This window comes from Crotalus tigris, unplaced genomic scaffold, assembly GCF_016545835.1.
Source record: "Crotalus tigris isolate CLP2741 ecotype Arizona unplaced genomic scaffold, ASM1654583v1 scf7180000024384.25900115:4084858, whole genome shotgun sequence".
In the NCBI taxonomy this organism is placed as follows: Eukaryota; Metazoa; Chordata; class Lepidosauria; order Squamata; family Viperidae; genus Crotalus; species Crotalus tigris.
The window spans coordinates 2,878,236-2,902,103 of record NW_024100554.1 but is presented as its reverse complement, the minus strand read 5'-3'; the positions used below and the strand labels follow the sequence as shown (position 1 = coordinate 2,902,103).

The window sequence follows — 23,868 nt, the reverse complement described above, 5'->3', positions numbered from 1 at the left end:
TAAAGAAACATGTTTTATTTAAAGTCTTAAATACCATCACCAGAATGAATTTGATTTACATTGATTGGTGTTCATCAAAAGGCCTAGTCTGCCTTTTCTCTCCCAACCTTGATTCCAGTTACTTTTAAAACAGATTATGTACAAGACAGCTGTGGTCACTGGAAGTATGCTATTTACATGACTAAATTATAAGCAAAATTGCAGACATCTGAATATTAAAAAAATACAATCAAAAATAAATACTGCATAATGACCAGTTACGTACACATTTTCCATATGGTCGTGTCCTCCTTGTCTGAATTAGAAATATTTTTATAGGAATATGCATAAAGTGTGCACCAACTGCATATCATAGTATCAGAAAAAGAGTCATAACTTTAAAAATGTTTTTTTTATTTTTAGTGATTAATGCATGTGTTAGTATTCATTGATTGCTCATACACAGGTGACTAAATTATTTCAGTCAATATGTTTTTACCAGTCATCATTAACCTATACATAATCATGTAAAAGGTCAATTATCTTTCTTATCTAGGTAATTCTTTTATGAATGCAAAAGGGTTTGGTAAGTAAACAGAACTCCTGTCAATAAGAATTCCCCTTGGGGTGCATGTGCTGTTTGAAATCACTGCAAGGGTACAATTCACCAAGCATTTTGACTGTATTAATTCCATTCGCATTCAGTGGTACTCATGCATGGAACATGGGCAAACCTTGAAGGAATTCTGTTCTGTTTGAAAATTGAACCATATAAAAGAAATGGCAGTATACCCATTTTTCCTTTTGCCCTCCTATAATTCATGTACATATGGGGATATGTAAATACAAAAGTAAAATATTCATGAGTATGGCCTTAAATTAAAATATTACATATTTTAATACATATTAAAATATTATTGCAATGCCTCATCATTAAACAACAGGTCTCTAAGGCATCTAAAGATACAGGAAAAAAGGATGATATACTTCAACATGAACAAATTACATATCTTTTTATCCCCCCAAAAAATGAGATCTGGACTTAAAATTATCCACCTTTCCAGTTACCCTAAATTACCTGATATAGGAAACAGGTGTTTGTTTCTTCAAATACCTGCAACATTTGCATTTTAGGTTCTTGGTGAGGGGTGTCAAAATTAATAAATGTTATGTACTTTGTTTAAGGCGTTTAAGAATTTAAAAAAAAACTGCAATCTCTTTGGGCATGTAATTCCCATTAATAGAAAGATTAAGCAGATACAGGACTGCAGCTCAAATTATGACTTGAATGTCAAGTTCATATTCACTGATTTCCCATCCCAGTTTATGAAAACTGAACAGAAGAGGTTAATAGGTAGCAATTTATTTGGCTCAATGGAAGTGATAAAATGCTGATATTTACCAAGACTGTTCTGATATTTCTTTATCTAGAAATGATAGTTCAACCTTTGAATGAATGATGCTGGTGCTGAAAACAAATTTATTGAAGACGTTTTACAAATGGCCACATGGTTCCAGTATTTTGCTGTTGAATTCAATTTGAAGATGAGAGGGAAAAGTTTTTCATGCACTGTACAATAAACAGCAAAAAGTTCAATTTGTTATCAAATACATGCTGAATTATTGTAATGTACTCCCCAAGCCATGTTGCAAAATTCTTTTCAACATGCTTGAAAAAAGTTCTTAAACAATTTTTTTCTCAAAGATTTCAGAAATGCAGAATCAGTCTGTATCCCTGAATCAAATAGGGAGCTTGAGAGTAGTAAGTCAAAAAGTAGCAATTTTGGAGGGTAATGATTATCCTGGGAGCCAGGACAGCAACGAGAGGGCAAAAGGAGGATGGGGGAAACAAGAAGGGAAAGAAGTGTACAATTTGCACATATTTTGAACTTTACAAGGCTTGTACCTTTTACAGTTAAATAAATTTAATATATTACATTTATTTCTTGTCACATAAACATAATTTGAGTATTTGCTAGAAATTATTAATTTTTCATTGTTGTCTGCAAAAACACAGACCATGATTGGTTTAAAGAATGATAACTTGGTGTGTCTATCACCTTGTTGCATTCTCTCCCTTTTAAAACCATGCACTAGTGAAATTTATTTTTAAAAATAATATAAATTGTTGAAAATGGCTGATTTATTCTTTTTTTTTTTTTGCAAGTTGCAGCCCCAAGAAAATAATTTTAAATGTTCAGCATAATCTGTGTCCATGCAAAAAAGTGTCTTTAATTCATACAGTACAGTATAGCCACAGAATTTTACTTTTGACTTAGTCCACGCTGGATTTGACTCTATTAGTAACTGGAGTTACAAAGCCTGCCACTCTAAGTCTTCAAGCTTTCTGATAAGGCAAGTTTCCTCTGCTGTTAATGAATGCAAAGACAACTCCCTTTTCCTTTTTCTTCTAATGATCTGCAGCATGACTTCTTTGGGTAGCTCCATATTTCTGTGGCATAACCAGGTTTGGGTGGGTGCGGGCAGAAAAGGGCCAGTAAAGAAAAGGGAACAGGAAAACAGACGTGCCATTGAAGGGATTCTTGTTGCATGAGACAACTTGATTCTTTAGTTTAATCCATGGCTTCAAATTGGATTAAAAGTTGAGTGTCACTGAAGTCCAAACCATTCATTTCTTCCAGTTCCACTCCTTCACCTGAGGACTTCCTTTAGAGCACAATGTGTGCAACTTCCTCTGAGAATACAGGATCGCTTTCTAGCCCTAGAAACAGGCTCCAAATACGCAACATTAAGCATGCAGTGTTACCAGAGCTTGCGACCTGTTAAATATTTTTTGTAACGCTGGTTGCTATGATAAAGTTCACAGCTGCTATGAGCGAGCGTACGATGGTCCTGTTGAACTTTCAAGAGATGATTGGGATGCCCTTCTTGTAAGAGGGGCCAAAGTTGGATCTACTAGGGATGAGGGAGGGAATAGTTTAAACCAGCCAATCACCATATTGGACAGATCCAGTTCTTCTAAAAGTATCTGTGCCACTCCCATAAAGGATTTGTGATCCATACGTCCATAGTCTCCCCATACAATAATCTGTTGAATTAAAAAGAAATAATACATTTTAAGGAAGTGGCAAAGGAAATGCATTATTTTATGTAGAATAGTTCTAAGATGGATAGGCTGATATGTGCTGATTCAATGAACCAAACAAGAAAAATATGAGCTGGAAACACTGCCTGGGATCCAAATTACTTTTACTCAAGTTCATTTTCTAATTTCATCTTCTCCCTGAGCCATATTATGATGTACCTAAAGAGTCCCTTAAGTTTTGAAGAATGGAATGGCCTTAGATGGCTCATGTTACATTTCATCTCAAATGAAGATTAGATTCTAATAGAGCTAAATCCAACCAAAAAAATCTCTTCATTATTTAAAACATTGATACATTTGATTACATCAAAAAAGACTTGCAAATTATGTTTGCAAATACAAAAACTATCCAAAAGATACAATTAACATTAACCAGGGTTTAATTCTAAAATCCTAAAAATGCAATTCATTATCAAAACAAAGCATATTTTTTGACTTTACTAGATCTGGCATGTGGAGTAAACAATAACTCAAATCTAGCTACCCTGCTGAAATGCTCAGAATATGTCTGATAATAACTCCCTTCCTAGCACATTTTGTAGCAAGGTAGCAATCAAAGCTACACAAATATCTACAAAAATGAGAGCTTAAAAAGAACATGAGTCATTGATTCCACCTTTTATATATAAGAACAGGTAGATAGAACAAAAATACTTCTATGAAAGGGTAAAGACTGCAAGTCCAACATAAACCCCTGATGATATCCTGGACAAGTTCATGTGCTTGGCAAGAATTTCAAATAATTTGCCATAGTCTTTTCTTAAAGTGTTCTTTCCACATCAGTCATCCCCCATTCAGCAAATGTTATGAGATCTGTTCTTAATAGTTCTCAAGCTACCACCTTAAATTGGACCAGTGTAAAGACTTGAAGATAGTTCAGTTCTGCAACACTGGGTAGATAAAAGGTGGAACATCATATGAATTTAGGTCCTTTCATACAGAATGACTGGTAACCTGGCTTGAATCTCATTACAGATCCATCTCTCAGATTTTCTGTTTTTAAACACTTTGAACTTTTTCAGGACGATAAATGTAAAAACTAATAGATTTAAATTTATTAATCCAAATAATTGTTTACAATTTAAAATATGGCTATATGAATGATAACCTGGAAACAACTCCCAATAACTACACATACCATTTCTATGTAACTTTTCACCAATTACGCTATGAGGCTTTTAAATCTGCAGTCTTGGGTTTAAGTTTTATTTGCTCGGTTTCCAATAGTATTTTGTACTGTAGTTCTATTTAGATCACAGCAGCAAGCAGCATCTAGCTGACTTTGGCTAATTTTGGAAAAATGAATCAGGGTTAGACCTGATTAGCATAAGAATGGAAGAGCACTATTAAATCTCAAGGCTAGACAATGTTTGACTATGAGAATAATGCTGTTTTTGCTCCCTTCTACAAAGGGAAAATAGCAAGAATGAATGTGAAAACAACAGAGGATTAATTTTGCAAAGTGTCGTTAAGAAGCTGGTAGAATTTTGATAGAAAAAGTGCAAGAAGTAACAATGACTAAAATTTAGGAAATGCAGTGCAGCTTTACACCATATAGTGATGAATGTATTACTTTTTTGCACTTCAAATGGTCATTAATAACCAAATGAATGTAGCAAGAAAATTATGTTAGCTGATTTAATGAAAGTATATGACAAAATAAATCAGCTGGAATTATGGAATGTTTTAAGTGACTATTGAGATGAAGGCTGATTGCTAAATGCAGTAAGAATGATATAGGATAAGAAAGCGTGGGTGAGAATAAATGGAATGCTTAGTAAATAGTTGGATATTGAGCAAGGAATAAGATAAGAATGTGTGTTGCCCCCTTTTTTATTTAATGCATTTACAAATAAATATTGATGTCATTAGCAGTGAGTTGATTGGGATGTGAATATTTGTGTAGCTTTGGACAAAGATGATACCGTGTTATTGGCTGAGAACCCAAATGATTTGCAATAGATTACAGCTATATGATACGACAAGTAATATAGAAAATAATGTATTGAAGATAAAGATAGCTTTTATAAGAAAACTGTGTTAATATTGGCAAGTTATACATAAATGGCAAAAAACCAGAACTGGCAAAAGACCAGAGAAGATAGTTAGTGTACTTTGGTAGAAGAAAAAATGGATGAAGAAATGTTCAGATGCGCAAAGATAAGAAATAGCAAATAGTATGTTGTGAAATAAATATATGGCTGCAAATAGTATGTTGTGAAACACAGAATGGCTGTGTTTCTCTCTACTTTGTGATATGAAAGTGAGAGTTGATATGACAGGAGAAACAGAAAAATAAGTTGACCACAGAAGGAATGGGTTAGGTAGGTGTGGTAAAACAAGAAGGTAGAGTCAAACAGTAATTGATTGCTAAATTAATGCAGACTGAATACAAAATAGAGTAACCAGCATGAAATACAATCTTATTTTTATTGGTTTGGGGTTCACAGAGAGAATAAATGAGAAATTCCAAAACCAATATATGAAAGAGTGAATGGTTGAAAGAAAGGGAAGACCCTGAGGCTGGATGAGTTGATGAGTTCCTCAAAAAGAAATGAGAAATAGAAAGAACAAAAAGAAATGCATGAAATGGGGTATGGAAGTAGTTGGAGGTAGGATGCTTTGCAAAGATAGAAAACTTTGCAGAAGCATGGTAGATTGTAATACTGGTACTATAAATTAGTTTTAGCTAGATTGCCTTTTCTTTTTTATTATCATTTAATTTCTTTAGCTTACTCTTTCTTTTTTCTGCACTCTGCATAAAATTGCTTATCTCAAATGGAAAAACAAGATGGATGTGTGTATGTATATGTTAAATATTTATGTAAAAACAAGATAGGATTTTATTTGTTTATAAAGTTGGAAATGGATTAGCATAATAGAGTGCTTAAAATATTATTATGCCATAAAACAGCTGGGGGGGGGAGGTTAGCTTTATTAAATTAATATCCTAGAGCACATCAGGCCACAACCAGCCAAGAAAAACTACTTGCAACTGAGGCACGAAGGAATTGAAGGACAGATGAAAGGTATATAGCCTAAGTAAAACTTAGCAGTCAGTAGCAGCTACTCCCCCTTGCCTACTTGCTCTCCTAGGCTACTGTTTCCTTACAGGGCTACATGGGGGGTTGTTTAATGAAATCATCCAATGCTTCAGGGACTTCTTTTTGATTTTATGGGGAGCAACTAGAAAATAAACTTTTATCAGGAGCACAAATAGTGTAACACATCTTGAGAAGTTCAATGGAGAAACACACAGCTATGCCTATTGCATGATGGTTGGTAATATAAAAAAGGCTTAATTTGCAACTTCAATATGTCTCAAGTAGCAACCCAGCAAATCCTTTTATACATTTCACACTGAGATGTACACTGTTCTTGTTGTAGTAGCTACTGAGGTGTTCAGTGCACCATCTGGCTTATTACAGTATGTAGAATTAATGTAAATGTTTAAGATCCAAAATGTTGAAGAGGGGTTTTATTGCTACACTGCTACAATGTTCTCTTGACCTTTCATTTTGTTGAGCTAATTGAAGCCGATGGTGAAGTTCTTTGCATGATAGAGTGGTGTCCCTGCCTTAAAAGGGATGATAGTGTTCCACTCCTATAAAAACTCTCCATTTAAATGTATGGTAAATACTTCACAGGTGCTTCTACAGTTATCATCATCACAGACTTCTGTAGTTAGCATGCCTATTAGCAACCTTAGCTGACTAAACAGCTGTGCCCTTCTTGAAGCAAAATAGTCTATCATACTTGTCCAAGTACTAATGGCCTATAATAGTATGTGGGAATGACCTTGGGAGATAGGTAGGAGGAAATGTGATGCCCATGGATTTCCAGTAGTTTCCTATTCATTCTTTCAAGGGCTGAGAGAAAGTGTCTGGTCCAAGGACACTCCACTGGTTTGCGCTGAAGGCAGGGCTAGAATTCATAGTTTTCTGGTTTTAGCCTGGTGCCTTAATCACAACCCCAAACTAGTTTTTGAAACAATTGTACTGGCTACAAGTTAGCTCCATTGATGGCTTATTAGCTCTTATTGCTAGCTACTAAAAAGCTTCATCACTGGTATATGAAATCTGTAAACAACTTGGAAAAAGAAATCTGGTAATGTTCTTCCCACAGCAGGTGTTAGAAGGTGTTCCCCTTGGCTGAACAAAGATGCCCTTTGATGTAGACGCAATGGAAACCACAGCCCATTTTTTAATTATACTGCAAATTCTACAGACACTCTCTTTGTAACTGATCTCCCCATTCCTCTCTAAATTCACAGGACAATTCTGTTTTCCTAAACAATGCTAAGTTGTCTTATACCATGTAAAATCTGCCCTTCAATTATTGTTGATGATTATGCAATGTATTACTATGGTGGTCTTTTGGGGTCTACGGTCATAATATAATCCATTCATCCTGAACTGCAGCTTCTAGCAAGATGCCTTTTCTATTATACCAGTGGTTCTCAACATTAATGCCGCGATTCCAACCGGTCGTAAGTCGAGGACTACCCAACCGGTCGTAAGTCGAGGACTTTCCCTGCCCGGGAGCGCTGCGCATGTGTGGTGCCACCCCCTGAGCCAGCCAAGGCGTAGCTGGCAAGCAGCAGAGATGGTGCAGGCCGACCACCGGCTGGGCCACCAGCTGGCCCAGCCCAAGGGAGGTAAGGCACCCGCCGGGCCCACGCGCGCCAACAACCCTCCTTGTGCCTGCCAGCCTCCCACCTCCCATCCCTGGCCCTCTTTTACTTACATTTTTAGTAGTTGCTCAGCAGGGAGGGGTGGAAACTTCCAGACAGCTCGCCTTCGCTGCAGACAACCTGCAGCACCATTTGCAGAATGGGACTTTTGGCGGGCTCAGCAGGGCAGAGACAGCCTGGATAATTCCTATTGGCTTTTGAAAGCCAATAGAATTAGACTCTACTCAAGAGAGTCTATTCTATTGGCTTTCAAAAGCCAATAGAATAAAAGGGAGTAGCACAGCTAAGGAAAAGGGAAAAAAATGGCGGACTGCATTGTTTGGCAACCCCCATGAAATGGTCGTTCGACCCCGAATGGGGTCCCGACCCACAGGTTGAGAACCACTGTATTATACACTTGTTTAAGTACTTAACTTCCCTAGGAAAACCCTACAAACAATGCTGCCTTATGATCACTTACAAAAGGACCTCCTTGATTGGGTTGCCTGCTCTTTGGAATGCTTTTCCTCCTGTGCAAGGGCTGCTTGCCTTTACATTGGCTATGGAAATACTACCTTTTCAGGGAGCTCTTCTCAGTATTAAAGGTGGAGACAAAAGTTTATTTATTTGCATTAATTCATTTATTCCTCTTCAATTCTTTTTTAATATGTATATTTTACATTAACTACTGAATGGGATTTTTTTCAGGGTTTTTTTTTTTAGTTCAACTGAAATATTTTATGGGAAGCAGCAAAGACATTTTTAAAAATGAAGAAATAAATATATTAATCTGCATGGTAACAATGCAAATTACCTGTAAAACTTTCCCTTGAGAGTTCTCTTCAAATGACAACAGCTGCTGGTAAAGAGGTTCCAGCGTTTTTCTTGCCACTTTTGTTTTCTTTTTGGCTATACAGACTCCGTTTTCTAATAGATACACCTTTACGTACGGTGCTTTGGAGGGAAAAATATAAACAATTGTTAAGAAAATTTTACATTAGTTATACTCTTGAACAGTCAGTGATATTTAGTTTCAAATGAATATATCTTCACACAGTATAGTGCATTTATGAATTAACAAAATAAATTATTTATGCAAGCTTCTCTTTCTGTCCTTTGTCCCACTTCCCCAACATTGGGAATGAGCAAATACAGTGTTTCCCTGAAAATAAGACCCGGTCTTATATTCCTTTTGCCTCCAAAACAGGCACCAGGTCTTATTTTCGAGGGATGCCTTACCTTAGGACTGTTGCAGCCAGGTCTCCCAAGCCCCGACATCTGCCTTGCCTCGCCAGCCCACTTCTTCTGTGGCCGCTCGCCACTGTTCAAACGTGTCACCCCCAGCCTTAGTTTTGTCATCAGAGGCCTTCAGGAGAAGCCTCTGCAACCAAGAAATTCTGGACTGATGCATGTGACACCCCCGAGCTCCATTTCGCCATCAGAGGCCTTTCCTGAAAGGCTCTGCTGGAAAAACGGAGGCCGAGAGGCATCACGCACATCAGTCTGGAGCTTGTTTCTTGTTTCTTGGCTGCACAAGCGGCGGAAAGGTCTGCAGAAGTGGGATGGTGAGACGAAGCAGATGTTGGGGTGTGGAGACCTTACTGCAACTATCCTAAGGTAAGTGGGTGCAGGGTCATTCCAGCCCCCTCAGCCCTGCCCTAGCTTGATTTTTACCCATGTGCCTCTTCCCACCTCGTGCAACCAGGTGTAATGGAGTGGGTGGGGTCTTAAGTAGGGCTTATTTTTGGGGTAGGGCTTATATTGGGTGCACATGTACAAATCAAGTACAGCTTATTTCGGTGTAGGTTTTATTTTTGGGGAAATACAGTACTAGTAGTATTGCTTCAGGGTTCAATAGATGTTTAGTCTTCAACAGAAGACAAAACAAAGCAGAAGAGCTATTCACAGTTGTAGCTTTGGATCCTAAGAATGCTAAGAGTTTAGCTTAGAATTCAGATTTAACCATAGTTTCAGTTGGGAAACTGTGATCATCCTAGACCAAGCCATGTCCAAAAATGCTAGGGAATTTCTAGAAGCCCAGCAATCTGCCAAATTAGCCATCAATAGACACATAGACATAAACAATATCTATATACTATGCAAAAGAGACAATCAAAAAACCAAAAAGGGAACAAAAAGACCAAAGCACCTCACCATCAGCAATCAGCACCCAGATAAACACAGATTATTTCCAAGATTAACATCAGACCAACAATCAAGTAAACAATACTCCAATCAAGGAACTGCCAAACAAGATAGCTCAACCAAAGAATTTTAAGACCACTCCCATCAACACTGACAGGGCAAGCCACTAGTTATATAAATTGAGAGCAAACCCCACTCTTTACTAGCACTGATGATGCTACCTAGTTTGGATAATGGAACATCTGCAAGAAAACAACTAAGCTCAGAGACCATCAAGGACCCCTCATACTAACAGTTTCCATGCATATGCCCATATAGTATTGTTAATTAATTTCCTATATCAAAACTGGAACAGAGTTAAGAAAATTGAATTACAAAAAGTAATACTCTCTATTGTGCAGATCTTGTCTCTAAAGAAGAGGGCCTACAATGATGTTCAGTACCATAAAGCTGAGGCTATTTTCACTAAAGATTATGATTATGGAAAAATGAACTGCTCACATATTATCACAGCATTTATAGTTCTGGGATCTAATCATACTTCTTTTACCTGGCAGTGTCTTTGAACCTGGTTTTACAACAAGGCCTCGTGCTCTTATTATTTCTACCTCCAATTGTCCCTTTTTGTCCATCATTCCAACTTGGATATCACCTAAAGAGACAAAAAATGCAAGTACTTAAATGAAAAGCAGATACAATTGTATGAATGCATACGTGTGCACATGCACACACACTGTTTGTGATTATATAAAGATACATTAAAGTAAATACCATAAATGCCGGAGTATAAGACGACTTCCGCGAGCGCTAAAATCGGCGCCAAAGACGGAGGTCGTCTTATACGCCGAGTCGTCTTATACGCCGGAAATACTGGTAGTTTCCGGTGTATAAGACGACGTTCTAGGAATGCGGCCCGGCTATAAAGACGGGGGTCGTCTTATACGCCGGGTCGCCTAATACGGCGGCATATACGGTATTTAAATAACAGATCTGTACCTCTTCATCAACTCAGTTTAACTGAAAACTACATCTAATCACTCCCGATTGTATTAGATTCTTACTTATAGGAGTGAACAATAGATTTTCTATTTCTATTATTAACAATTTAAAGGAGATCTCAACTGGGAGCCCTGGGATACTTCAAGGGGGCTAAAGTTGAAAAATATATAGTGGGGGATCATGGTATGTGCCAAGGGAGCCCAAAAAAAGCAATGTGTATGATATTGAAAATACTATCTAGTTGATGCCAAAAAAGGCATTGTTCCATATCTGTTCCATATCTATCCATAATAGAACTTGGACAGGGGGCCACAGGAGAAAAGCAAGGTTAGAAGTGAGAAAAAAAGGATGAGAAATACTGCTAGAGGATATATTTTCCCAATTCAGCCATATATCTAATTATAACTTTCCATAAGAACACCATGATGTTTTCCAGAGGTTATATATTCACAGTTGCAAGAAAGCCATATGGAATAGAGTTAAAGTGCTAGATTATGAGAGAGGAGATCGAGATTTTAGTCCTTAGACACAGAAGCCACTTTGGGTCAATCTGTCCTTGTCAGTGCCAATTAGTCACAAGGTATTTATTTATTAAATTTGTTTGCCGCCTATCTCACTTCAAAGCAACTCACTTCAAAGCAACTGCTACAACATTAAACTGCTTGAAGGAAAATCCCTGTCACTTGTGTACTGATAGTTTTGCTGTAAGAATTAGATAAGCACAATGCAAAAACAAATGGGACTTCTTAGCAAATGCTAAGAAAAACAACAACAGATGCTCATAACCACCCTTGTGTGTGTGTGTGTGTGTTTTAAGTTGAAATTATTCCAACAAATCTAAAGTGAACATAGGTGGTTGACCAAGAACAATTCAGTTCGAATGTGATTATTCAAATGTCAACATTTCTTACCCATTGCTGGAGTAGCCAGGGTCTGGCGTCCAACAAGCTGTGCAGGGCCAAGTCCATCCAGAAAATCACTGAATTGGCTATCGGTCGCCAACCGCACACCAGGGAAGATCAAACTAATAGAAAGCACATTTCTTTTTACCAATATGGTTCTAACACAAAGAATTATATTATCAATGTCGTCAACATGAGTTATGTTCCATTCCATATCTAGTGTGCATTTACAAATATTATTTTATGACACACACAAAAATTTATTACTGAATATACTGAATATCTTATTTGATCTTAAAAACATTTTTGATCATCATTATTACTTGTATTCTGGAGTCTGAACTGGAACCAAAAGATTCTAAGTTGCTTATATGAAAAAAAAAAAGCTGGCGTACATATCTCACATTGTTTATTGTATGTTGCAGTGTTTTATATATGGCTTTGAATATGGTAATACAATTGATTGACAGTTTCCTTATAGTTTCTGAAAAGAACCAAATTGGGCAGAACACATTTCCTGATATTTTCAGTCAAATTATTGAATTGAAATGTTGCTAATTAAAGGTATGTCATGTAAGCAGTTCCTCTGTTCTCAAGAGTATTTCATCTTCAAGAATTACTCTAAGCCTCTTTCAAATTATACATGAAGAATGACACTGAATGAAAGCAAAAGAGTTTGCCTTAACCTAAGCATGTTTGTTAGAATATTACAAAATGCCCTGCAATGCCAGATGGAACACTGCTATTGTGATGTCTTCCTTAGTTTCTAAATAATCTGGAATTTTTTGACTGACTGAAAAAATACTTGAATCACCATAAAGTATTTCTTCTGGTGTCATTGAAAATGATTGCATGGCTTGTTTTACCTCCTATCTCTTCAAATGCACATTGCTCAAGATAGCTAGTTTCATACACATATAACTGTCTAAACCAGTATTTCTGAACCTTGACAAGTTTAAGATGAGTTGATTTCAAATCCCCACAGTTGGGGAATTCTAAGAGTTGAAGTCCTGGGAGATTGGAATTTCTGGACTGGAATCCTGGGAGTGGCAGCCCGCCCATCTTAAGCTTCACAAGGTTGAGAATCACTGCTCTAAACAGAGACAGCAAAACTCAAGATGGCAGTCATGGTGGTGCACCTGATGCCCTGCCCCCTTTGTGCAGGTATTCACACACAAGAGGCATGGGATTTGATTATACTGAAGTGACCATCATCTTAACCTTTTACTCCTTCTAGAGATACCACTGTCCTTCCACAACAGCCTTTTCCTACTTGTTCCCTACCAACTGTGTTGAAGTAAAATTCCCATCATTCCCTTCTATCATGCCTATTGGTACACAGCAGTGGCCAGGCATGCCAGAAACAATTGTTGGGGAAGAAGGACAGGTTAAATTTTGGATTCCATTAAATGCATATGGTATGATTGTCCTTCTTTTACTTTGTTATATTTGTAAAGAATGTGAGCCTTATTTATGCGATAGCTAGTCCAAACCACCAGTTCTGAAATTAGTATTGTGGGATATAGGAAAACTCAGTAGAAAGGAAGAGTAGCTGGTGGTAGTCTGGGTGCTCTCACAACACCAAGTGATAGCAAATTATTATCAACCACTCAGGTGATGAGTTCTGCTAAGATCCATGAAAAGCAACATATTTGTAGAATAAAAATATATGTTTCATATATATATTAGTTTTTGTTGGATATGAAGCCCTAGTATCAAGAGAGAGAGAGAGAGAGAGAGAGAGAGAGAGAGAGAGAGAGAGAGAGAGAGAGAGAGAGAGAGAGAGAGAGAGAGAGAGAGATGATGTATGTTCATGTGTAATATTGTTGTGATCTTAAACCCAATTTAAATCAATGACGTATGGTTTAGAGATATTTATTTACAATTACAATCAGGACTTACTTTCCCTCTGAGTTATAACTGTTCATGCTGCCATCTGTAGACTCCCTGCTGGCCTGACGTGTCATCCAATTTCTCATCTCCACAGCCAACCCAGTTTCTGTGCTTCTCTGTACTGTACTCTTCAATTTTTTACCACCTGCTTCTAGAAAAAAAGTAAAAACACTTAGTTGTATCAAGTATCCATTTAAATAGAAATACATTTAACTGGCCAGTATAAATAGAGAAATTCAGAGTTATACAATTCTACAATGACACTAAAAATGCACTTTTTTAATGGTACCATTATTTTAATGGTAGTTCTTATAGTAATCACCTATATATGATCTTCAAAGTTAAACATGCACAGTCAACCAGTTTTATTTACATTGAATGTATGAAAATAATTTTGCCTGGGTAATTATGTTCTCCACCTCGCAATTAAATTGGAAAATAGCTCTGAGGATAGTAATTGTAATAACTATTGAATTAAGGGAAAGAACTTATAGTGTAAATTAGTTTAGGCACAAATAATTATATTTGGACCAAGAAGTATCCTTTTATCTGGTCAGTACAAACTACAAAAAGACAGTGAACCAAGGCATGGTATATATGCTTTGCATCTATTGCTTAAATTCTTCACTTGCATTGCTTCATCACATTTCACCTTTTATTCAGGAACTGAGGAGGAGTTATATATAGCATTCGCTTCTATTTTCTTGAACAACCTTTAAATCTAGTTAAGTTAAATAATTAGAAGAATATTATTGTCAGAACAATATTGTCTTTCTATAGCAGCCTCCATGTATACAGGCACTGCATGTATCTGCTACTTCAGCATCAGATATTGCTTAATGTTCTCAGGAATTTCCAGAAGCTAAAATCAAATAGCATATTGAAGCAAGCTTTTGTACAAGAAAACATGTATTATATTACATGTTTTATTTGCAAAGTAAAATGTTATAACTTTTCCTTTCTAAAGAAGGGTAATGTTTTAATCATCGTTTCCTTTGAATTTAACAGATGCTCCTACTGAATTTGACCATAAAAATAAACTAGTATAACAACAGCAATATTCTGCTAATTCAAATGCTTCCCATAAACATAAAACTCTGAATGCTGTGTAATATTTAAATTCTGAATATTATTATGAGTATTTGCAGAGTTTTAAACAGAGTGACAAATAAACTCCAGTTTAATACTCAATCTCTAAATTTATTTATTTATTGCATGATTCTAAGCAGTATACTAAAAAAAACACATAGTAATAAAGTTGTATATATGTGTGTTATTCAACAGTAGGAATTTAAATATTTTGAATCATGAAGAATGAAGTGAGTGTTAAATCCTGAATAATGTACTCATCTTAAGAGGAAGTATAGCATGCATAGAATTTCTGTAAATGTATATCTTAATATGTTTTGAAGCATATCCAAACTGGTGCATCTGCTATTTTTATATCTTGCAGCATAAAGTACAATGCAGGAGGAACTGTGACTATATTTAGCTAGGAAACTGTTCACTATAGAAAGCTTGCTAAATTTCAACATGTAAGATGTCAGAACATGGCCTATCATAAGGAGCAATGATGGCAAGAGACTGTGATTTTTAATATTTTATACACCTGTGATTCAACAGTCAAACTTTCAGTGTCACAATAGTCTCCACTTTGCAGTTTTAAAAGCTACAAACCACAGCAATAAAGTTAATTTATTCTTCATTAAAGTACTTCTGTTGCTTTTCCTCAAATTATATGGGAAAGGTGATTAATCTCTATCCTCTAAAAATATATTTAGGTAAATAAAAATTTTCTAACTCCTCAAAACATTTTTTTAAAGTTATGGGTTCATATTTTTGGATGTCAACTTTCTAGACCAATTTTCAAAAAAGAAAATTTGAGTAAATAATAATAATAGTAATAATAATGTTGGAAGGGACCTTGGAGGTCATCGAGTTAAGCATGTTTTGTATATTTTCCAGAAACCTCATATTACAAGAAAGCATCCAGTCAGGATATATCAAAGTATTAATTACATATAAACTACATATTTAAATGTAATTAATGTCTACTAATTAAAATCAATTGCCTGTAAAATAAATATATTGTACTTTACTCATTTTCACCCACATAAACCGCTTAGAATTACACAAGAAAAACAACAAGAACACCAAGCATATGCATACATTTATACTCAGATATAATTCCCTTCTTCTTTTCAGCAGAAGCAGTGAAAGGAGGAGAAGGAACAACAACAAAAATAACAATAAACAATAATAAGAACAGACTGAATATGGAATCAGGAAGACTAGTCCCACTGGGCAGGGAAGGAAATTAGAAAGGAAGAAAGAGAAAAGGTTAACCAATCAAGGAGAGGGGGAAAATGACAAATAATCCTTTTAGGTTTCACAAAAAGATTTAAATTCAGCAAGTTAGTAGTGCTCCAAGTAACAAGCTATGGCTGTGGTTATTTGCTCCTCCTCCCACTTGCTTAATTTTGATCAGGCCTTCTATAGTTTGCAGCCAGATGTACTGATTCTCCCACCCTCTCATTTTATATTTTGTAATGTTTAGAAACACTGCTCTTCTAAACATCAGTTGTCAGGAAAATTAGGCAGGAAAGAATTGAAGTTCTGCCTGGTATTCATGATGCAAAACAGGTAACTGGACTAGAAAGACATCAAATGTCTTCCCTTCTAATCACGGAAAGGATAATCAGGTAGTTAGCAATTCAATGGTGCATACCACAAAATTTATAAATTTGCATAGTAATGAGCAGGAAATCACATTGGCAACAAGTAGGTAAGAAATACAAATGACATATTTTATGGAAATTAATTTATTTTTGAGGAAGGTTATATTTCAAAGATTGGATAACAAATGATGAAGCATCAAAGCTATATATCAATGATAGAAGTGTTACGGATCTGCAAGAGAAGTTATCTGTAAGTGTTGGAGAAAGAAGATATGGTGAAAAGGACAAAGTTAGATCATTACTGTATACGGAGAGGCAGTACAACAGAGCTTTAGTTCCTCCCAGATTGTCTCAGTTCGGAATGAAAGGTAGTTCACAAGAAAATGGATATGTAAAGTTCATCCTCCATTAAGAAGCCAATTTGAAATATCTATCAATCTCTGACAGGTTTGTTCCCATGGATTTTTCATGCAGTAGCATGTAATGCCTCAGATAATAGGCATTGCAATAGTCTACCAAGCTTCTATTTCCCTAACAATGTGTCTTCTGGTCTTGAATATGATATGGAAGGTATTTTTATTTATGTGGCAAGTTTCGTCTGTGTTTGAAAAACTCAGACTCAAACATGCAGACAACACAAAAATGAATGAATATAGTCCTTGACTTATGTCCATTCGTTTAATGATGGTTCAAAGTTACAGCAGTCACCAGAAAAAAGTGACTTATTACTTTTAATCTCATTTATAACTGTTGTGCTACTCTTGATTTAGGCTGTGGGCAACTGGCTTGTATTTACAAGCAGCTATGGTTACGTGATTGCAATCTACAACTTTTTTTGCAAATTTCTGGAAAAAATACCAAGTGGGGAAATTAATGACGGTGTGATTTTCGTTACAACTACAGAGATTTATTTAACAATTGCTGTGAAAATTATCATTGGGATTAAATTGACTTATAGTTGCAACATCTTAAAATGGAAATTCCGGCCCCACTTGTGGTCATAAGCTGAGGACTACCTGAATTGCAAAGGATTGATAATGTGAGAAAAAGACAGCTGCCCTCACATGGAATGGCTGTGAGACTCAGCCCTTTAATGAAACTAATTTAATTTGTTAAAATTTTAATTTCTAAGTGCTCAATACAGACCTCTAAAACAGAATTCCAATTTGAAATTACATAAGCTACATAAGTAAAGATTCACTTGAGGGTCTATATTTAGCATGAATTAAAATATTGTTGCTTTGTATTCAATATAGAAAATTACAAAACATTATGAATAATATGAAATACTATATTTTGGAATAAACATACATGTATATAATTAGCTTTGCCAAACACTGCAAAATAAAAACACTGAATAAAGAACCAAAGTCAAATAAAGGATAAGCAATTTTAAATAGATTCTGCCACTGAGATTGTAAATCCTTGGTATAAATTGATATCTTAACTTTACTACCGAATATGCATGATCCTTTGAACTAGAAGCCTTTCCGTGAGTGAGGAGATGCAGCAATAGCCATATCCTTAGCTGATCATGGACTACTTTGTTCTATCAAAATGGCTGCCACTGACATAATCAATTCAAAAGCATATTTACAAAAAAAACCTTGAAACTGATAAGGATGATCCCCCATCACCACCACCACCATAATCAGTTTATTTGCAGGAGAACAAAATATACTTTTATAAAGATGATTTGTTTTATGGCATGCCATCTCTTCTTTAAAAAAATGGAATCTAAAATAAAAAAATCAAGCCAATGAAGGGACAAGATATAACAGAACCAAAAAAGATTTTATTTTGCTCCAATTTAGAAATTTACATTTAAAGTTTGTATTCTGAATGTTCTGTATAGCTCATTTGAAAATCTGTATGGATTGGCTGCAAAAATAGGGCAAACCTCTTGAAGTACTCACTCAATGCATTGACATACTGCAATAGCTAAGTTTAGTTGAATGGCCATCTGCATATATGCATAAAATGCAGAAGTAAACAACCCTTTGATGAGCAGGGGCTTCATTTAATTTTTTTTTTAAGTTGAGCAGATGTAGCATGTAAGGAGAGAACTTGGAGTGATGGTTGCATACTTTCTTTGGAAAAGCAATTTGTGGGGGATTAATTTTTTAAAACTGCATTAAGTATACTTGGAGATATAAGCAGCAGTTCTTCTTAAAATCTAAAAATGGCATTAAATTATGTCACCAATTTTCCAATATTCTGGTCAAAAGTGTTTCCAAGGAGCATAGGAGCTCCATGTGGCCTCGAGGAATCATTTCCTGGATCTACATTTGTATATTAAGATCTATTCGGTGCCAGCCATTATATATGACTGGGAGACAATTAGTCTGAATAATAATAATAATAACAATAACAACAACAACAGGAACAACAACAACAGGAACAACAGTAGTAGTAGTAGTAGTAGTAGTAGTAGTAGTAGTAGTAGTAGTAAGTGGAAGTGACCTTGGAGGTCTTTTAGTCCAATCCCCTGTTCAGGCAGGAAACCCTATACCATTTCAGACAAATAGTTATTCAGTCTCTTCTTAAAAACTTCCAGTGTTGGAGCATTCACAACTTCTGGAAGCAGGTTGTTCCACTGATTAATTGTTCTAACAGTCAGGAAATTTCTCCTTAGTTCTAGGTTGCTTTTCTCCTTGATTAGTTTTCATCCATTGCTTCTTGTCCTGCCTTCAGGTGCTTTGGAGACTCCCTCTTCTTTGTGGCAATCCCTGAGATATTGGAACACTGCTATCATGTCACCCCTTGTCCTTCTCTTCATTAAACTAGACATGTCCAATTCCAGCAATCATTCTTTTATGTTTTAGCCTCCAGTCCTCTGAATATCTTTGTTGCTCTTCTCTGCCCTCTTTCTAGAGACTCAACATCTTTTTTACATCGTTGTGACCAAAACTGGATGCAGTATTCCCAAAACTGGATGCAGTATTAATATGTGCAACTTTTTTAAAAATAATATGCAATGAAATAATTTCCTAATATTTCTTAGGAATATAGTATTATTTGAAATAAATTGTGATCCAAGTGTCAAGTCTATAAAATAAACTGAAAGTGAATATATCTGACCCAGTTAAAAGCCTAATTTTACCTAGGCACCTAAGAAATGTCAGTAAGCTTTTTTCTGCCTTCTAAATTTAGCTTTGATTTGTCACAGTTGAAATTATGTGTTGAAAGTCTTAGGATTTTAGAAATCTCATAGCATATTTAAAAATCACAGCTTCTCTGCTATGATGTACATATAATATACATATATACCTGCATGACTGATTGATTTTAGGCAGAAAAACACTTTTTGTCAGTAATTCAACTACTGTATTTTTATAGTGGAAGCAAAGCAGATTAGAAAATTATACTAGCTAAAAAAATGCTACTTTTAAAAGTTAGAAGCATTTTGCAGTTGTATGACATTAGCTGAGAAGATAGCATGTGAATTAGGAAATTAGGAAATACTTCCACACATTTGATTGTTATGCAAGCATCTATGAAGAGCAATAAGGGAAAAGAAGAAGAAATATACATATTGAAAAGATGTCACAGCTGAGAGTAATAATATTCTAAATATTGTGCATGCAATATAAAGTCACAAAGACTCACTGGTGAAAAGGATCCATTTCGAAAAACATGATATCTGTACTCCTTTTATCTGAGCATGAGGTGCAACAAAAATGATATTTCTGTTGAAAGTATCATGGTATGTGCTCTTCCTCACCTGAAGGACAGGTGTCATATTCTATAGTGTGTTTTTGAGTGAGCTGGATAGTTTTTCTCTATGATCATGTCAGTTGTGAACTTCTATACAATATATCTTTAATTCCCATCCAATTACAATTGGAAAGAATGTTTGATTTCATGACTAATACAATAATGAAGAACAGAAGGTTATACTGACTCTGGCATGTAAGAGAAAAGATATAATTCATGTATACATCAGTAGAACTGCCCTTGAGTTTTTGTTAGCAGTGTCTACATAAAGCTTAAACACACTCACACATACAAACACACTGAGAGAGAGAAAGAGAGAGGGGGGGAGATTTTTTTAAAATACAAACTAGCAAAAGAGATCATTTTAGTCCTTAGCTATAATTATCACATATCATATATAATCATATATAATCATCATCATGATATGGATTACAAACATATGTCTGCAAAATAAGCATTCACAGGGAAAGGATTTCAGGATAATCTAGTTTTAGTTTAAAAAGCAAAAATGAAACAATATTCCTTACGTCTAACTTACTTCTCAATATACAATGTTAAATTTACAAATTGATGTAATCAAAGCAATCATCACATCTCTGTATTCTATGTCAGAATGAGGGAGAGTTAAAATGCACCTTTTATAAGTTATACTAATAGCCGCAGGTGAAGAAATAACTTTTTGATTTGGTTTATCAGTCACTGATATAATATAGTCTTGACCAATAATCCCTCTACACATATAAGTATAATTCCTTTCTCTATAACAGCCAATTCCATCCATGATAGCTGTGTCACATGCCACTGGAATAAACATGGAAGGAAGATTTTTAGATGATTAGGAATGCAAACTAATTTTCAAGCTTTTTATAAAACTTGTCTGTACACTTCAATGAAAACTAAAGAATTATATAAATATATTACTAGAGTCGATTTCTACATTGCACTCTATATGGGACTACTCAAAAGCTTCAGTTGTTGGCAGGTGAGTCTTCTGCTATTTACACATAACACCAGTTTTATGGATTCCACAAGAGGCTTCTGGATACACAAAGTGCTGATTTTGAGCTATAAAGTCCCATTTCACTTTGCATTCCAATAACTGTAAAGCTACTTATTCCAAGTAGAAAGTTTATTGTTTGTTTTATATGCCACCCATGTCAATATCCAAAGCAAAATCACCAATCCTGTTTGTGTGTTCTGATGAAAAAGTAGCAGGTTCATATTGCATATGACATGCAAGGCAGAGGTAGAACTAGGTACTGCTTTTCAGCAGTAGGGCCATCCCTCTGGAATTACCTCTCCAGAAATCTATAAGTCACTCTTTTTTGTTAATATTTAAGAAGGCAGTGAAAACGCAGTTTGGGTGTCTTTGGGATACTCATTCTCTCTCAACCCTAGGAAGGAGATGATGACAAAAGGTGGCCCATCCCCAGTATTGATAAGTCAAGGATCTCAGTTAGTATAAGACAGTTTCATATGTTCCTAGTGTATGGGTATGGAAATGATGTAAGTAAAATTCAGTGATTCATTTTAGCTATAAACTCAACAGGTAACTCATAGGAATTCGGTTTTCTGTCTCTTTGGGCACTTCATTTTTGCAGCCCTTCAGTCACTGCATGATTTTTCCTGATAAAAAGATATGTAACTTGTTCATGTTGAAGTATATCATCCTTTTTACTGTATCTTTTAGATGCCATACAGACTGTTGTTTAATGATGAGGCATTGTTCTATGCCCATGTTCTATGCATGAGTACCACTGAATGTGAATAGAATTAATACAGTCAAAATGATTGGTGAATTGTACCTTGCAGTGATCTCAAATGGCTATTAAGCAAATCTTACTTCCCCCATTAACTTTACATGTTGGAAGCCAGATGAGAAGGTTACAAGTGGTGATCACATCAGATAACCCCAAATTTAAATACATGCCAGTTGCCAAGTGCCCAAATTTTAATGGGGATGCTGCAATGGTCTTAAGTGTGAAAAGTGGTCATACAAGTCATTTTTTTTCAGTGCTGTTGCAACTTTGTATGGTCAATAAACAAACGGCTATAGTCAAGGACTACCTATATAATAAATAAATATTTTTGAAGTCAGTCATTGTAAGAAAAATCCTAAAGCAAAAGGCAATCCCCATATAATTTGTTTTGTGCTTCTGGAGAAAAGATTGACAAATAAATCTATAAATTATGCAAACGAATTTATTTAACTTCTGGAGATTCTTCAGTGACTTTCAGGAAGCTTTGGAAAAAGCTGAATTTTATTGTTACTATGGAATTACACAAATATAGCTGCAGGAACTTTATGAAGTATGATCCACATACTTTCATGTGGATCATAATTCATAAAATTCCAGCAGCTATATTTTATAAATAAAAATAATAAGAACTAGCATATTTCCACTTAACATCAGCAGGACTTTTGTCATCTTGCATCTCCTGTACCTGTCCCTGCCAATAATAACATAAGCAGAAAGAAAAGTACAAAAAACAACAATATATTTGAATAATTTTTATATGAGTTATTTTTTCTTAGTTCATCATTTGAAAACAAAAACATCTATTTAGGCCGCCACAACTTTGAAAACAAATCAAAAGATGCAGACAGTGTCAGTATAGAAATGACATAAACGAACAGATAGTGTATTGTTTTTTTCTGAAGAAGCTAGAACATTAGCTCAAACATTCTTGGTCTGGAGCAGCTTCTCAGAAGTCTTTTAATACAAGGAATGTTAAACACAAAGTGGTTCCTGGCAAACCTGGCTTTGATTTGGGAAAGAAAATGGTCATAGAGCAAACTAAGTTATTTCTTTAAAAGACAAAGGGAATAAATTTCTGAATTATGGCATTTAAATATAAAGATTCTGAAATCTTTCAATAAATCTATCCCATCATTCTAAGACTCTTAAACAAACATTCTAAATAAGAATTGCAAAGGAGAGCCACAATTCTATTACCATTCCCATTAAAAGACCACCAAAACTTTTAGTAGAGATGATAATAATTATAATAATAATTATTATTCCTCCCATTCTATCTGGTATAAATAAAATAGAACACAGTATGACTCATTAAATTTGAATGACTGGTTCCTCCATTATATTCCTATCTTTGTGGTAAATCAATTCCTTGATATAAATATACAAATCACATAAGTGCTTTCTAAAGTGCTGTTAAAACTAATAAAAACAAAATGATTTTTTCAATACTTCTTTGCTGAGGATGACAGAGAGTTTCATTCACTTCATATTCTGATACAGGCTTGTAAATAATACAAGTTATGAATCAATATTTGATGTGAATTGGAATCCTCCTATTGTTCAGTACTAGCATTTCTCAGACATTGTAATATACCTCTCTAAAAAAGAATGTTTATATTAAAAATACATGGGACAAAATGCATATATTAGGGTAACAGAAAGGAAGCATTAGAAAAGGAAAAGTCTAAGAGATACGTGCCTAAAATTATATATAAAGATTATAGAAAAACGTAGAAGGAACTAATAACTAGAGAAAATGAAACATTCTAAAAATTTGATAAGTACACATATTTTGTGCTTTATCTATATAATATGATTATTATCTCCTTATACTCTGGTGAATATAGCAGATAAGGAAGATCTTTGCCTAAATCTCTTCCAAAGATCCTGTTTTCCAGGGCTTAAAAAATGCTTCAGCTCCCTTTGCCTACAGTACAGTACTTATCATTCCACTCCTTAACGATGCCAGCCCAATGAGATGATTTCTACAAATACTTTGTTTTAAGCATAAACATCT

At 35.2% G+C, this 23,868-nt stretch overlaps 1 protein-coding gene across 40 annotated transcripts in view; it reads right to left on the bottom strand.

Moving 5' to 3' along the window:
• The window catches only part of RIMS2 (regulating synaptic membrane exocytosis 2), a 280,764-nt gene continuing 256,896 nt past the window's right edge, over positions 1-23,868 (bottom strand). For 39 of the 40 annotated variants that reach the window (XM_039328826.1, XM_039328838.1, XM_039328829.1 and 36 more), the window contains 5 exons: positions 13,706-13,847; positions 11,813-11,925; positions 10,453-10,554; positions 8,572-8,711; positions 1-3,028 (listed from right to left, as the gene is read on the bottom strand). In XM_039328826.1, coding sequence (XP_039184760.1) covers positions 2,810-3,028; positions 8,572-8,711; positions 10,453-10,554; positions 11,813-11,925; positions 13,706-13,847 — 716 coding nt within the window. In that variant the 3' untranslated portion in view covers positions 1-2,809. The remainder of the gene's footprint in view (positions 3,029-8,571; positions 8,712-10,452; positions 10,555-11,812; positions 11,926-13,705; positions 13,848-23,868) is intronic. The other variant, XM_039328818.1, reaches the window with a different exon arrangement.